Source organism: Poecile atricapillus, chromosome 4, assembly GCF_030490865.1.
Source record: "Poecile atricapillus isolate bPoeAtr1 chromosome 4, bPoeAtr1.hap1, whole genome shotgun sequence".
Classification (NCBI taxonomy): Eukaryota; Metazoa; Chordata; class Aves; order Passeriformes; family Paridae; genus Poecile; species Poecile atricapillus.
This window is the reverse complement of record NC_081252.1, coordinates 8,477,960-8,491,186: the sequence shown is the minus strand read 5'-3', so window position 1 is coordinate 8,491,186 and position 13,227 is coordinate 8,477,960. Positions and strand designations below refer to the sequence as shown.

The 13,227-nt window shown below is 39.6% G+C and overlaps 1 protein-coding gene across 1 annotated transcript in view; it reads left to right on the top strand.

Annotated features, from left to right (window-relative positions):
• Positions 1-13,227, top strand: part of PRDM5 (PR/SET domain 5) — a 59,299-nt gene that overhangs the window by 13,323 nt on the left and 32,749 nt on the right. Inside the window, exons 4-10 of the mRNA XM_058838218.1 lie at positions 2,952-3,132; positions 3,860-4,034; positions 4,757-4,849; positions 5,119-5,240; positions 6,992-7,071; positions 10,117-10,201; positions 11,455-11,612. Of these exons, the coding sequence (XP_058694201.1) occupies positions 2,952-3,132; positions 3,860-4,034; positions 4,757-4,849; positions 5,119-5,240; positions 6,992-7,071; positions 10,117-10,201; positions 11,455-11,612 (894 nt within the window). The remainder of the gene's footprint in view (positions 1-2,951; positions 3,133-3,859; positions 4,035-4,756; positions 4,850-5,118; positions 5,241-6,991; positions 7,072-10,116; positions 10,202-11,454; positions 11,613-13,227) is intronic.

The window sequence follows — 13,227 nt, the reverse complement described above, 5'->3', positions numbered from 1 at the left end:
ATGCAATATAACTCCATAGGAATAGATCAGGAGAGAGCTGAGGCTTCTGGATCTTGTGCATGTGTGGCTCAAGTGCTGTGTTTTAGATGAGGTTTAATCTGAATTCTGGGCTATGTGTGAAACCATCTCCACCTATTTCCTGGATTGCAGTTTCTGCCCTCAGACATTTCCTGTATTGGTTTTACCTCTGCCAAAGTTGACATCCTGGAGCTGCAGGGAAAGAGTGGGAAAGGCAGTGTGCTTGTTTGGAGAGGTAGCCAGGGAGAAGTGGCAGAACAGGTAGCCTGAAGAGCTGGTTTGCTGCCAGGGAGTCAGATACAGAGGGAAGTCAGGTAACACTCTGTGGGCACAGAGGCAAGGTGGGTAAGGATTAGGAAGGGTGGGTTGGAGCCAGCTGCTCAGGCTCTGAAGGATGGAAAAGCCCTACACTCCCTTAGGTAACACAAGACTGTGTTTTAAATTTCCAGGAGTGATGACATAAGTGTTTTATGCTTTTGGATGAAAGTGTGACGGTCTGCCAGTGATTCTGTGTTCCCTCTTACAAAGCAGATAACGAAGGTGTGTAACTGTATGGAAAAGCCAAAAGTCTGCATGGAAGAGCTACCAGTAGTGGACCAAAAAGGAGATAGCAAGGGCTGTTGCAACTGGAAAAGTGTGTTTGCTGAGCAGGTCTGTGTGGCTTATAGTGTAAAAGACGACAGTGAAGGCAGAGGTGAGAAAAACATAATTGAATGGTAACCCAGGAATAACATGAAGGGAGGTTATGGTGCCACCATGATGAGCAAGCACTTGGAGTTTTCTCCCAAGGACCATTGTGGTCTGCTGCAGATGAGTGTTAGGAAAACAGCCAGCATGGTCTAAGCACACAGGCTGGTGGAATGGCTGCAGATGTGTTCTTAGAAACAGGAGGGTTATTAAAATTATTTAAAAGACTGTTTACTGTGTTTACTGTGTCTGCATGTAGATTAATGTGATCCATGCAGGTGCTGCTGGTGGAGGGAGAGATGTAAATTCTTTTGTGGTTTCTGGAGGAGCTTCCATTGCTTTTGCTCAAAATGCTGCCTTGAGGAGCTACTACAGCAAGTGGGTCTATATTGATTAATTAGTGCTCTGAATACCTGGCTATTAGCATTTGTTTGGATGGAAAAGCCAAACAAATTAACCTTGGAGGAGAAATTAGTTTAGATTGGGCTGGCAACAAAGCTGTTTTCTTTCCAATGCAAATGTAACCCAGAGCACTCAAACATTGACAGCTCCTAGTACTTGGGGCTTCATTTTAGCCTGGGATACATGACTTTTTCTTTTTTTTCTTTTAATTTTCAAATTTTCAAAATCCTTAATTTTAAAATTATTTTCGTTATTATTTTTGATAATCCAGTCATAGACACATGCTTCTCTTCATGAGGTTGTCTCGCTTTTAGAATAAAGTTGTCCTAAACAGTGATGTATTAGAGATTTACCCCAGTGGTTTTATCCTGTCTGTGTGGAGACTGAGTGTAGAAAGACTTTATACTTTTCCTCATGTCAAGAGGATTTGTTTTGACTTTAGACTGTACTAAATTAAAGGTTTCTGCAACTTGACAGAGACATATGAAACCCAGCAAGCTGTAGATGTGTACAGAGGTTAGGTTGGTGTGCTGATAGATATCTGGACTGCAGAACAGATCTTGAGGAAAAAAAAATCATAACTTTTTGTTTTTCAATGCTGCTGTTGAGATAAGGACAAAGAAGTGGTGCATCCTTGGAAGTAGCAGCTGTATCAAGTCTACTGAATTAAGCAGGTTTCACTCCTGTGTGACAGTATCTTGTGTAAAATATAACAGACCTTCTGCAGCTCAAAGAATGCTACATCCCTGTTGACAGTTTAAATTAATCTTAGCGTATTACAAAAATTAAAAATCATTATCTTGTCCTTGCTCAAGGGAGCTTGTTACAAAATATATGGCTAGATAGATGCAGGGCAAAGAAGCCTCAGTTAACTTTTCCGGGTGTTAACCAGATAAGCTTTAAGATTTATGATAGAACTTGGGAGTCTTCATTGCATAAAAATGAGTCTCCTTCAGTGCTTTGGGCAGTACCTAAAGAATTTGGTTCACATATAGAAGGAAAAAGGTATCTCTATCTTACAGAATTATCAGTTTAGGGGACAGATGTACAGATTCCTCCCCACACCCCATAGTGCTGGCCTTGGTAACTTCAGTGAATTACTGTCAAAGCCCAAAGCTTTGTTGCTATGTTAGTTTATGTAGCTGTTTGGAAGTTTGTCCAGGCATTATCAAGAAGCTTTTGGAGCTTATGATTATGTAGTTTGTGCTGTTGTGCAGAATTGGGGCTGGATCCTTTGGCCTTTTGTGGATCTGCACTGATTTAAACCAGCACAGGGTTTAAAGTACATTTTCCAGATGTGCCTGCCAATTTGATAGTGGAGATAACTGCCTAGGGGTGAAAGCCTGCTGGAGAAGGCTGGGAATCTTAAGGAGAGAAAAAGAGAGAAAATAACACCACGTAAACATGCTGCTAAAAGCTGTGTTAGAATTCCTGCAGTCAGCTGGGGAGAGAGATAAAGCTGTGTTGGTTATCTAAATTCTGCTTTTTCCTAATCCTCAAATATTTCGTTTTCAAACTCTGAAGTTGTTGTCGAGTGTGGCAGGAGATGACTTCAATGCCACCTCCACCGTGGTCTAAGCTACAGGAAATAGTGGAAAAGCCTCACAGGTGAGGTAGGGGAATATTCCCAAAATAGCAGGACACAAATGCACCCACACATGCAGCCACACTGGGAAAGAAGTCTTAGCAAGCCTGTTGTAGCGTTGTGGTCTCTGAGGAATGGAGCAAACCCTTCCATGGCTGAGGGATAACATTACTTTAGCATCTCATACTTGTTTTTTTTTTGTCTCCTGCTTTTGTTTTTCTGACAATTATTTATTGCTTCTACTTCCTATTTGTTTCAGGAAGGGGAAAATATTTTCTATCTAGCTGTGGAAGATATTGAAACAGACACAGAACTTCTGATTGGGTACTTGGACAGTGACATGGAAGAAGAGGAGGAGGAGGAGGAAGTAACAGTTATCCAGGAAGATGAAGACAGTGGCAGCAATAAAGAAGTGCAACCAGCTGGTGAAAAGATTGCAGGTGAGCAATATGTAAAATGTAGGGTAACTTGAGAGCTTAAAAGTGATAATGGAGAATGAGAACACTAACTGTATAGAACTGGGGAACTGGAAGGTCCCCGGGGTTTAGTCTGAGTTCTTGCATTATTTTTATCTCTTTATTTGAGTTTGAGTTGAGCTTCTTAGCCTTGTAAGGAGCAGCCAGTCTTGTGAATTACTGAGTGAATGAGTGAGCCTGGATTTCTTAAATGGTAACCATTAATTTTTGAACTAAAGACTGAGTTTGTTTCACCTGACACACAGGCTTACAAATACTTAGCTGTTGCTCTGAGAGGGGTAGTTTCCTTCTTACTTAGATGGGAGAGGAGTAAACCTTCCCATAAAGCTATTCAGCCAATCCTAAAGTAAGATGTCTAGGAAAAGGAGGGTGAGCTGAGCTGTCTGGGGAATTCTTAGCATCTTTGTCAAAGATACAGATCAATTTATGAAAGACTAATTGCACTGAGGTTCTAATTGAGTTGAATGACTAATTTGGGCCAGCAGTCCACACCCATGTTAAAACTTCCCATCCATTTTCAGTAATGTAATCCACTTAAAATAGGCTGCCTATAATCCCTTCAGAGACCTTGTTTTTTGTGAGTTTCATGCCACCATTTTGTATAATCTGTTTCTGGCAGAGAGTCTGTCTTAATGTAACCAAAAAACCTGGGACCTACTCCTTTACATTGGTTTTGCTTCCAATCATGCAGATCCCCTCACCTGTAAACAGGACCATGCATGCCCACACTGTGAGTCCAGTTTTGCCAGCCAGGAGATTCTAGCTGAGCACCTGCAGACTTTGCACCAAAAACCCAGTGAGGAAAAGGAATTTAAGTGCCGAAATTGTGGAAAGAAATTCCCTGTTAAACAAGCTCTACAAAGACAGTGAGTAGAAACAGGAGTGTTTTTTCAGGGATCATTTAAATCACTTTCCTTCAGTCCTTTATTTCTCCTGACCTAATCACAAGCTAAGGTTTAGTTTTTATGCATCTGTATTTTTACCCTTACCCTTTGCTTTAATCTTTTAATGTCTTAATTTCTCATATTTGTTCTAGAATTCAATGGGAATTGCAAAAATATTGACAATTTTTTATGTGTTAAATTCATACTCTGGAGACCAGACAAGAGCAGCAGTTTGGTGCAGCATTACTGGTCTCCATCAGTGGAACATTTAGTAGTTTAGGAGGTGTAATTTTCAAGCTGTGGATGCTGGTACAGAATTAAAGTAAGATTTAAGGGGGGGAAAAAAGAGGAAAACCAGCTTCATGTTTGCTTAATTAAATATTTGGGTGATGAAAAACAAAATAGAAACGTGAAAGGTGTGAGATTTAAGTCTTTACTGTCCTTGAGAGTGTAAATATGCAGTTTTGTAGCTAAAGTCATATATCTTAAAATTGTGCTTCTGCACAGAAACATAACTGGTTTTCTTCTGTTGTTTGCTGTGTATTTTCTTACAATTGGATAGATGTATTACTTTTTATTATAATTTAATTACAGATTGTTAGCCTATTTTTTGTAAAATATATATATGTTTATAGCTGGTGCAAGCATATCTAAGTTGTAGAATGTTGCCCTTACTTAATTTTATTCCTTTATTTGTCTCTTAGTGTCCTGCAGTGCACAGAGAATATCAGCCCAGGAGACTCCTCAAGAAGTTTCCAGTGCTCTGTTTGCAATAGTGCCTTCAGCTCGGAATCGAGGTTTTGTGTCCGAGTTAGAGGACTGCTGTCATGTCCTTGCTGGCCTTCCTTTGCATGTTAGCTTTCCAAAAGCTTGGTAGTGTTTGGGAACCCTAACAGGGCAAGGACTCAAATGCTTTCATTCCTCTCTGCTGTAAGTAATGCATGAGGTGGCCTTGGAACTCTGCACTGCAGCATGTGTTCAGCTCTGAGTACTTGCTACAGCTCTGGTTTCTGGAGAGCACTGCCTGATGTGGGCTTTTGTTTTCTCTCTTTGCTGTCCCATGTAGTTATGAGCAGCACAAGGAGGCGTGCAGAGGGGATGCCAGGTTCATATGCAAGGCAGATAGCTGCGGGAAGAGGTTCAAGAGCAAGGATGCCCTGAAAAAGCACAAAGAAAATGTTCACAGTGGTAAGAAAGAATTTAACGTTTCTTCAGAAAAAAACCAAAAAACCCCTCTGATAATGCTCCTAGCCTTAAATTTGCAAATCAGAGTAAACATTGTCTTTGGTTTCTTTTTTGATGGATTCATTTGTATCAAATAGAAAATTAAGAAGTAACTTAATTGCAAGAGTTACTATTCCTCCCCCCCCCAGGGAGAAATTACTGTAGGCCACATGAATCATTAGTCTCCTGCAGAAAATGTAATAGGAATCTTGAGAAGTTTAAACTAGGCAAAGAGTAGATGAAGCAAAATGTTTCAGTAGTGAGGAAAATCAACCGCTGGTGGCACAAACTGCTACAGGAAATGATGAGTTGTTGATTTTTTGGTATTTCCAGGACACAATAGGATGTCTTTTCTTTGCCTAATCAAACAATTAAGCTTGATGAGGATTGCATAAAATCCTATAACATCTGTTATGCAGGAAGCTAGACCAGACCATCCACTGGTCCTCTTAGGCCCCAATGTTTTCATATCTGTGTGCTGTGAATAATTTCCACTGAAACTTCACTCTCTTCTCATGAAAAGGCAAAATAGCGCTCTCAGGTCCACAACACAGATCTCAGTTCTGGCATTCTGCACTCTGTGTTTTCCCTCTCTGTGTCAAAGGAATATCATTATGTGTGGGGGCAGCAGAATTCCAGAGCGCACAGAAAACAGTCTTCAGTTGATGCTGACAGCACTGAGATGCTTTTTAGGATTTTCAGTCTCTTTCTGCTGCCAAACTCTTGCAGCGTAGAGAAATCTTTCTGTAATCATTCTTACAAAAGATTAACTCATTTTTTTGGTATCAGCAATATTTTTTTTCATCCATGATCACTGTTATGTTTAGGCTTAGCTTTTGTCAGTTATGTAATGGGATATGAATTCCACACTGAAGGACTAAGTGTATTCCTGTATTGTGTCTATTTGTGTATATAAATACTTGTCATAAGTTTTATAAGTTTTTACTTTTATAATGTTTCTGCTGTTCATTGTAGTATGGATGTGTTTTACTTAAGCTAGGAACTATCTTGCATGGGCATCTTAAATTATAGACAAAGAATTAGGTTTATGGTGGCTTTGTGGGGTACTAAAATGAGTCTCTAAAGGTAAGTAATAGATAAACTCAATTAAGTGTTCTGTGACTTTTTAAAGCAGCTGTGAAAAGGGGAGGAAAATGTCTGGTAACTGACCTCTAGCTTGTTTTGTAGTGTGCATTTTAGACAAGATTTGAATTCATGATCTGGTGCTAATACGATTTCCCTGTTTTGTTCCATTAAAGACCATTAGTGATATTTTGTATAGTAGGACACTTAATGTTTTCTAAATAAACAAAATTGGTAAATAGTTTTGACTTAAGTGTGAGGTATTTTTTGGTCACTGCTGCTCTAACTCCTGTATTGATTTCTGGATGAAATGAACTGTTCAATTGCCAAGCAAGCTGCTCTCAGTTGTGAATTGTGCTCTTCATGTGGGATTGGTGCTGTATGATAACATCTATTTGAAAGGTTTTTTTCTTTATTGTTCTGGTTTTCTTAATTTACATTCCACCAGTGACTGGTTTGTTGGACACCCACAGAGAACTCCTGATATGGAGCACTTTGAAGATGGGATACAAATGTGAAAATCTTATGTCAGTCAAATGACCTGTGAAAAGTCACAGGCTCAGTGGAAATATTTAGGTTCTTTCTTAGCACTTCCTCTTTAAGATGTTGGTGGTATTTTGTTTCTGTTTCAGGAAATTCTAGGAAGAAGCTGATGTGTTCAGTGTGCAATAAGAAATGTTCCTCAGCAGCAAATCTCCAGGAGCATCGAAAGGTCAGTGAGATGAAGGCAGACTCACAGCAGGCACTGACTTCCCTGAGATGTGAGGCTGTGCTGCTCACGTCACTTGAGAGCTGCTGTAATGCAAGCCTTTGGGTGATCTCTTTCATGGTTGCAAAGCCAACCTGGTTTCGTGTGGATATTTATTTTTGTAGTCACACTTGCTGAAGCCAAATATCTCCCTGAAGTTTTCATGCCTCTCTTACCAAATGCTGATCGGTTTGTGCACTCCAGTGTTAAGTCAGAGTTGCTATTCCTCAGCATTCTTAAACACTAAGTGTGTTATGTAATCATAGCATACATACAGACCATAAAATAGGTTCATCAGCCTTCAACTTTTATACAAAGCACAGTGGTTTTCTTAGTGCTTTTTGAAATGCCACTTAGGAGAGTTACTTCTATTGTAGTTAGGCAGTAGTAAAAAAAAGTCTCCATCAAACCCAGGTTTTTAATGTTTTTTGTTTATGCACATAATCTTTTATAACCAGAACAGGAGGGGTTAACAGTTGGAAAAGCATCTATTGGAAATAAGGGTGTTCATGTTGAAATACAGATGGACCCTGAATATGAGATTCTGAATCCATTATACCCAAAGGAAGTCCCTGCAAGATTAATTTGATAAATCACTAAAACCCAGGAGAATCTGTTTTTGCAAAAAGCTGCATTGTACTGTTTATCAGATTAACTGTAAGTCTTTAATAATGCCCTGGTTATAACCTGAATCCATTGAGGATATAAATGATATCAATTAAAATATGTTGTTGCAAAGGAAACGGTGGGGCCCCTCCTTTTTAATTTGTTTTTCTCCTTGCTTGTGTTAGTATGCCCTGCACTTCTTGTCTAATGGGGCTATATTTTGTTATCATGGTGTGCCTTGCCATGTGTTATTACAAGTTTTATACATTGGCACAGGTTTTGTCAGGCCTTTCAAATGCAAAATATCCTGGTTAGTCTGTCCATTTTATTAAATGTTTGTTCTGTTTCAGTATTTGTAATTCTGGACACACATTGTGACACACAAGTTTCTCAAATATGATTGATTGTGTCAGTTGAGCACTTACTTTAGGAATCACCATGGAGATTTTGTGCATAAAACTTTATTTGCTCTTCTTGTTTGGCTTTTCTTTTAAAACGTCCAGAAAATGGATATTCCAGATTTTTGCACTTACATCAGATAGTGAAAGAGATTACACATAGTAGTACTCACACCGTTTGCTTGAATTAATTTCCTTTTGTAGGTAGTGGGGCAGGATCATCAGCATTGCCAAGAATATTTGTACAGACAATAAAACCAGTGAGAAAATAGTAGGTAAAACCAGGAGAAAAAGACAGATTTGTTCCCTCCACCCATTTCCATGTAAAGAAATTAAAAGTAGAGAATAAAAAGGTAAAATATAACAGAAATCAAGCCCAAATAACAGAAAGAGAAAAGTCTGACAAACACAGAGAAAGGAGGTAAAGAGGGTGGCTGTAGGGGATTGATACATGTTCACTTTCTCTAGGCATGGTTATTCACATCTGTAGCTTTCATGGCAGATTGAAACTCATTTTTAGCTTCGTGTGTCTTGTGCACTGCTTGTGCCTTAGCTGAGTAACTGTGTTCTGGTACTGATTTCTGAAGTTTGAGTGAAATGCAAAGTTCATTCAGTCAGCAATGATAATAAGGAGGAGGAAAGTGAGTGTTAATCTTCACTGATGCAGATTGCTGCTAAATGATTCCTTTCAGTGTAAGGATCTGATGTTTTGGATTTGAATTGTTCACAGGAACTCAAAGTGAACAGGTACATGTGAGTAGCAGAGGCTGCCAAGCCTCTCTACTGATGCTCCACTATTCTGTAGTGGAAAAGGAAGAAACATTCAAACAAATCCTGGGATTGCTGGTTTCTTTTCCAAGTCAGAGTTGATAGTGCTGCCCTTCCAGTGCTTGTCTCTGTCTTCCTGGCTGTACAGATGTGGGCTGAGCTTCTGACTCACTGTAGGCAGGTGTTTTCCTGGTAAAGCAGCTCATTCTTCTTTTGACAAAGAAGATAAAGGACACCTTAGAGTGTAGGGCAGTCAGTCTTTTTTGACTTTGGAAATGCAGGTTTTGCATGTCACTGGTAGGACTGGTTTGTGCTTGCGCCTTTCTGGGTTTTTCAGCAGATTTCTTACTGAACCTGTACATTCCATTCAGCTGCAGTGCTGTCTGCCAAGGGACCAAACCAAGGTAGATCCTACTTTGGTCAGAGTTTGAGAGTATGAGGAACCCTTGGGTCTTTCTGAACGTTTTAAACTTTGTAGAGCTGGACAAAGCTCTTTCTGTTCCTGGCAAAATGGGTGTGAGTAGAGTCACACTTAAAAATCCTCTCTGCTTCCCAACCCCTGACCCCCTTTTTTTTTTTACCTGCCATTTCCAAGCATCTCTTTTTGGTTAATTTCTGACCTTTTTGTTTAACACTGAACCATGTTTTGTTCTACTGGGCAATCTTTGCCAAAAGTTGCTCTCAACTGCCTCCTATTTTTCCAGCATTTACTCCTAAATGCTGTCATGTGCTGTGATGTTGAAAATACTGCATTTGTAGTGTGAGACAATGCAGCCCCTCCTCTGTCTGGCCTCTAAAAGCTTTTAAGAGAAACAGTCCTGCAAGAGTGTGATAGTACTTGTTTTTTAAAATTCTGACAGAAGCTATGAAGTGATTTCTGTGTTATTCTTACATGTGTCTTGACTAGAAGAAGTCCTGACAAGTTAGTCTCCATTTGGTTTTTTAATGCTTTCCTAATAATGATATTTTAAATGGATGTGCTGGTTAGAAACACAGGTTATACAAACTTGCAGTATAGCTGTAATGATGGTTTTTTTTGGCAGTAATGAATTTTTACATTTTGGGAGATGATGTTTTTCACCAAGAGACGAGCAAAGGGGAAATCACAGAATATTCTTGAGTTTTATTATAGCTACTGGCTAAATAAGTAGCTACATTCTGTTAGAGAATTTCTGTCTATGTAATAGGTATGGTCTTGTTTTAGACACACATTTAATTACCACGAAACATTTTGCAGGTCCATGAGATCTTTGAGTGTCAAGAATGTGACAAGAAATTCATTTCGGCAAACCAGCTGAAACGCCATATGATAACTCATTCAGGTAATGTACACAAATGACACAGAGCTGTATGTGTGTGCATATGTATTTCATGTAGGTGGAGTTTCACCTGAATTTGTTTCTTATGGAAGGCTCAATGAAATCTGTGTTGTCCTGAGCTGGGCAAGCCAATCTCAGGTTCCAAGGAAACTGTCTAAGCCAGCTTTTTTCCAAGCCTTCCAAAATTGCAAGTGAAGTGGTGTAGCCTTCTTCCTGCTGCTGCTTTGTCAGGCTGTTTTGTGGTGCTAGCTGGGGTAGAGGAGGTCAGTGAGCTGGGGTGGGGCGAAAGGCTGCTACATACCTTAGAGAGGAGGTCAAAAGCCAGTGCCTAAGGTTTTATGCTGAGAAGAGGAGGCTGGGAGGTGGGTGTGCTGTGTGTCAGTCATCAGTGCTACACTGTTTATCTGTGTTTGTGGGCTCATAGCTTCTGGTCAGAGGAGAGGCAGCTCATGGGCCACCCTGTCCACAGAGGTTCCTTTGTGCCAGCACTAGGCCACTGTGAGCAGGGAGTGTCCCATCTGTAGGTTTGGCAGTATGGCACGAGTTGGCTCTGCCAGGATTTCTGGTCACTGCAAATATCCAGCATTTTCTGTGTCCCTCACCAGTGCTTAGAAACATCAAGCAACACAATGGAAACACAAACATTGTTCTGTCAAATGCATTAGCATTTAAACAAATGCAGGTTTTTACAGCTGCACAGGCTTAGAGTTGAACTATTTTCTTGGTATCAGTCCACAGCAAAAGCTCATTTCTTGTAACATAATCTGTATCTCAGAGGCTCCTGGCTTTCTTTTGACACTTTTGGATGAGCATTAGTGCAGTTAAGTTGCAGTCACCAGTTGAAGCATAAAGGCTTTTTGCATAGCAACTTTTGGGTTTGGAAGCTAATATGTATATTGTTAATTAAGTTTTAAAACATTTAAACTGTCATGGCCCCTTTCACATTTGTAATCTGGAAACAACAGTTTTCCTCTTTGAAGTCATTCTCTTTTGATTTAAGCTAATTAATCAGAGTTTAGTTTTAGCAATGAGTATTGCAAAGAATGTGCCAATTTCTTGAGATACACCATGGCTCATCTTTTGTGAAGTGACTTAACTGTCTAACATAAAGGGCATTAGGTGTCTTGCTAATTGGTTTAATCTTAATTGGGTTGACTTAATTGCAGAAATCTCTCTGAGGAGATGACTGTCTCTGCCTTTCATCTTCTCCCCCTGTATAAACAGGAGATTAAATGTCCCCCACTCATTTTCTGCAGAAAAACGCCCCTACACCTGCGAGGTTTGCAATAAGTCCTTCAAACGACTTGATCAAGTGACTGCACACAAAATAATACACAGTGAAGATAAACCTTATAAATGCAAGCTTTGTGGAAAGGGATTTGCTCACAGAAATGTTTACAAGAATCACAAGAAGGTAAAGCACTCTGCTGTTGTTGTTTACAGGTCTGCCAGCCTCAGATTTGCAGATTTTTTCTTTTTTCTTTTTTTTTCTTTTAAGTGGTTCATCGTTAAGCTCTGCCATGCTTATAAACATGGGATTAAAGTATTGGAGAATGTAGTTGTAGTGTTCTTTGTTATATCCAAAATCTCAAAAGGCTGAATCAATTCTAGTAAACAAAAAAGTTAAATAAGCAGAAGTAAAGCACAGTTGCTTGGTTAAAAGCATCAAATAAATCCCATTTTGACTTTTTTGTTTTGTTTTTATTTTTTGCTTTCTTTTCTTTTTGTGGTTTTTGGGGTTTTTTTTGAAGTACTAGGTTACCCAGTTAATGTTACTGATTTAAAGATGTCTTCAGATACATTTTTTTTAATAGTGTAATTGAATAAAACCATGTGTAGTCCTCTTGCAGTCATTGTTGGACTTAGCAGCAGATGCTTTCAAACTGCACTAAATTTGAACTCAGTGCAGTGTTCACATATTAAAACAACACCAGAAGAAACGCTACCTGAAAAATAGACTCACAAAAAAGGGCTGTTCTGCCTGTGGTGATTTAAGCTCAAATCTGCTTGGCCTAATTTCTGTAATGCCTGTCATTAGTTTTAACCTGGGCTTACATTTCTAACAGCAAGGCTCTATCCAGGACTGCTGTTTCAGAATTACAAGACTGTAGGAAGGGAAAAAAAAAACGAAAAAAAAACCCCAACCCTGATACAGCCATACCTCCAAGTTTTTCGCGGTGTGGCTCGTGTTATATTCCATCTGGGAATTTGGCACAGGATCTTTGCACCATCTCTTGCACTTGTAGCCATAAATCATGTAAGAGCAATAATAATGCCTCTCACAGGATGAAATGGTGATGACTGTCTCAAGCAAGAAAGAATGCAGCAGCCTGCTGAAGGACAAGATTAGCTCCCATACATTATGTTTGATGTTCTTGAGACTTGAAGAAAATGGGACAGAACCTTGCAGATTGGATATATTCTGAGAAAAATGGATAAAATATTATCTAGAACGATAGCTCTACATTTTAAATGAGTACTTTTTACATGTTTCCTGATGTTAGCTTGCCATTGACGACTGGTAGGGACTTTGGGTTGAAAGTGGACTTGAGGATTAAGTATGAAGGAGTAAACACTTTGCCCCAATTCTGTATTTAAAGCAGCAGCACCACCAGCAGAAGCAAGGGTTAGAAGCTTCACTGAATGGGAAGAATATTAAAATTTAGACAGCTTTAGTGGGAACGGAATTTTGACTGAATTCCTTAAAGCATGTTGGAATTCTGCTTTCCTGGACCTGTTTGCACCTAGTACTGGCTGTAAATCAACTCTGCTCTATATTGAGAGAAACTTGTTCCTGTGCTTGCATAAAGATTACCCAAACAGCTGTGACTGTTCACTCATCCACTTGTTGGTCTCTAAATTCACTTGCTGAGTGAGGAGGTGGGCAGGAGAGACAGGAGACCAACATGGATGGCCTGAGTTGCATTTTTAGACACACCTCTTTCCACTGAGGAAACAACAGGAGAGGAGAGGTAGCAAACAGCAGAGGGGAATCTGGATGTGTGTGCACAAAAGCCACTTGTACCATA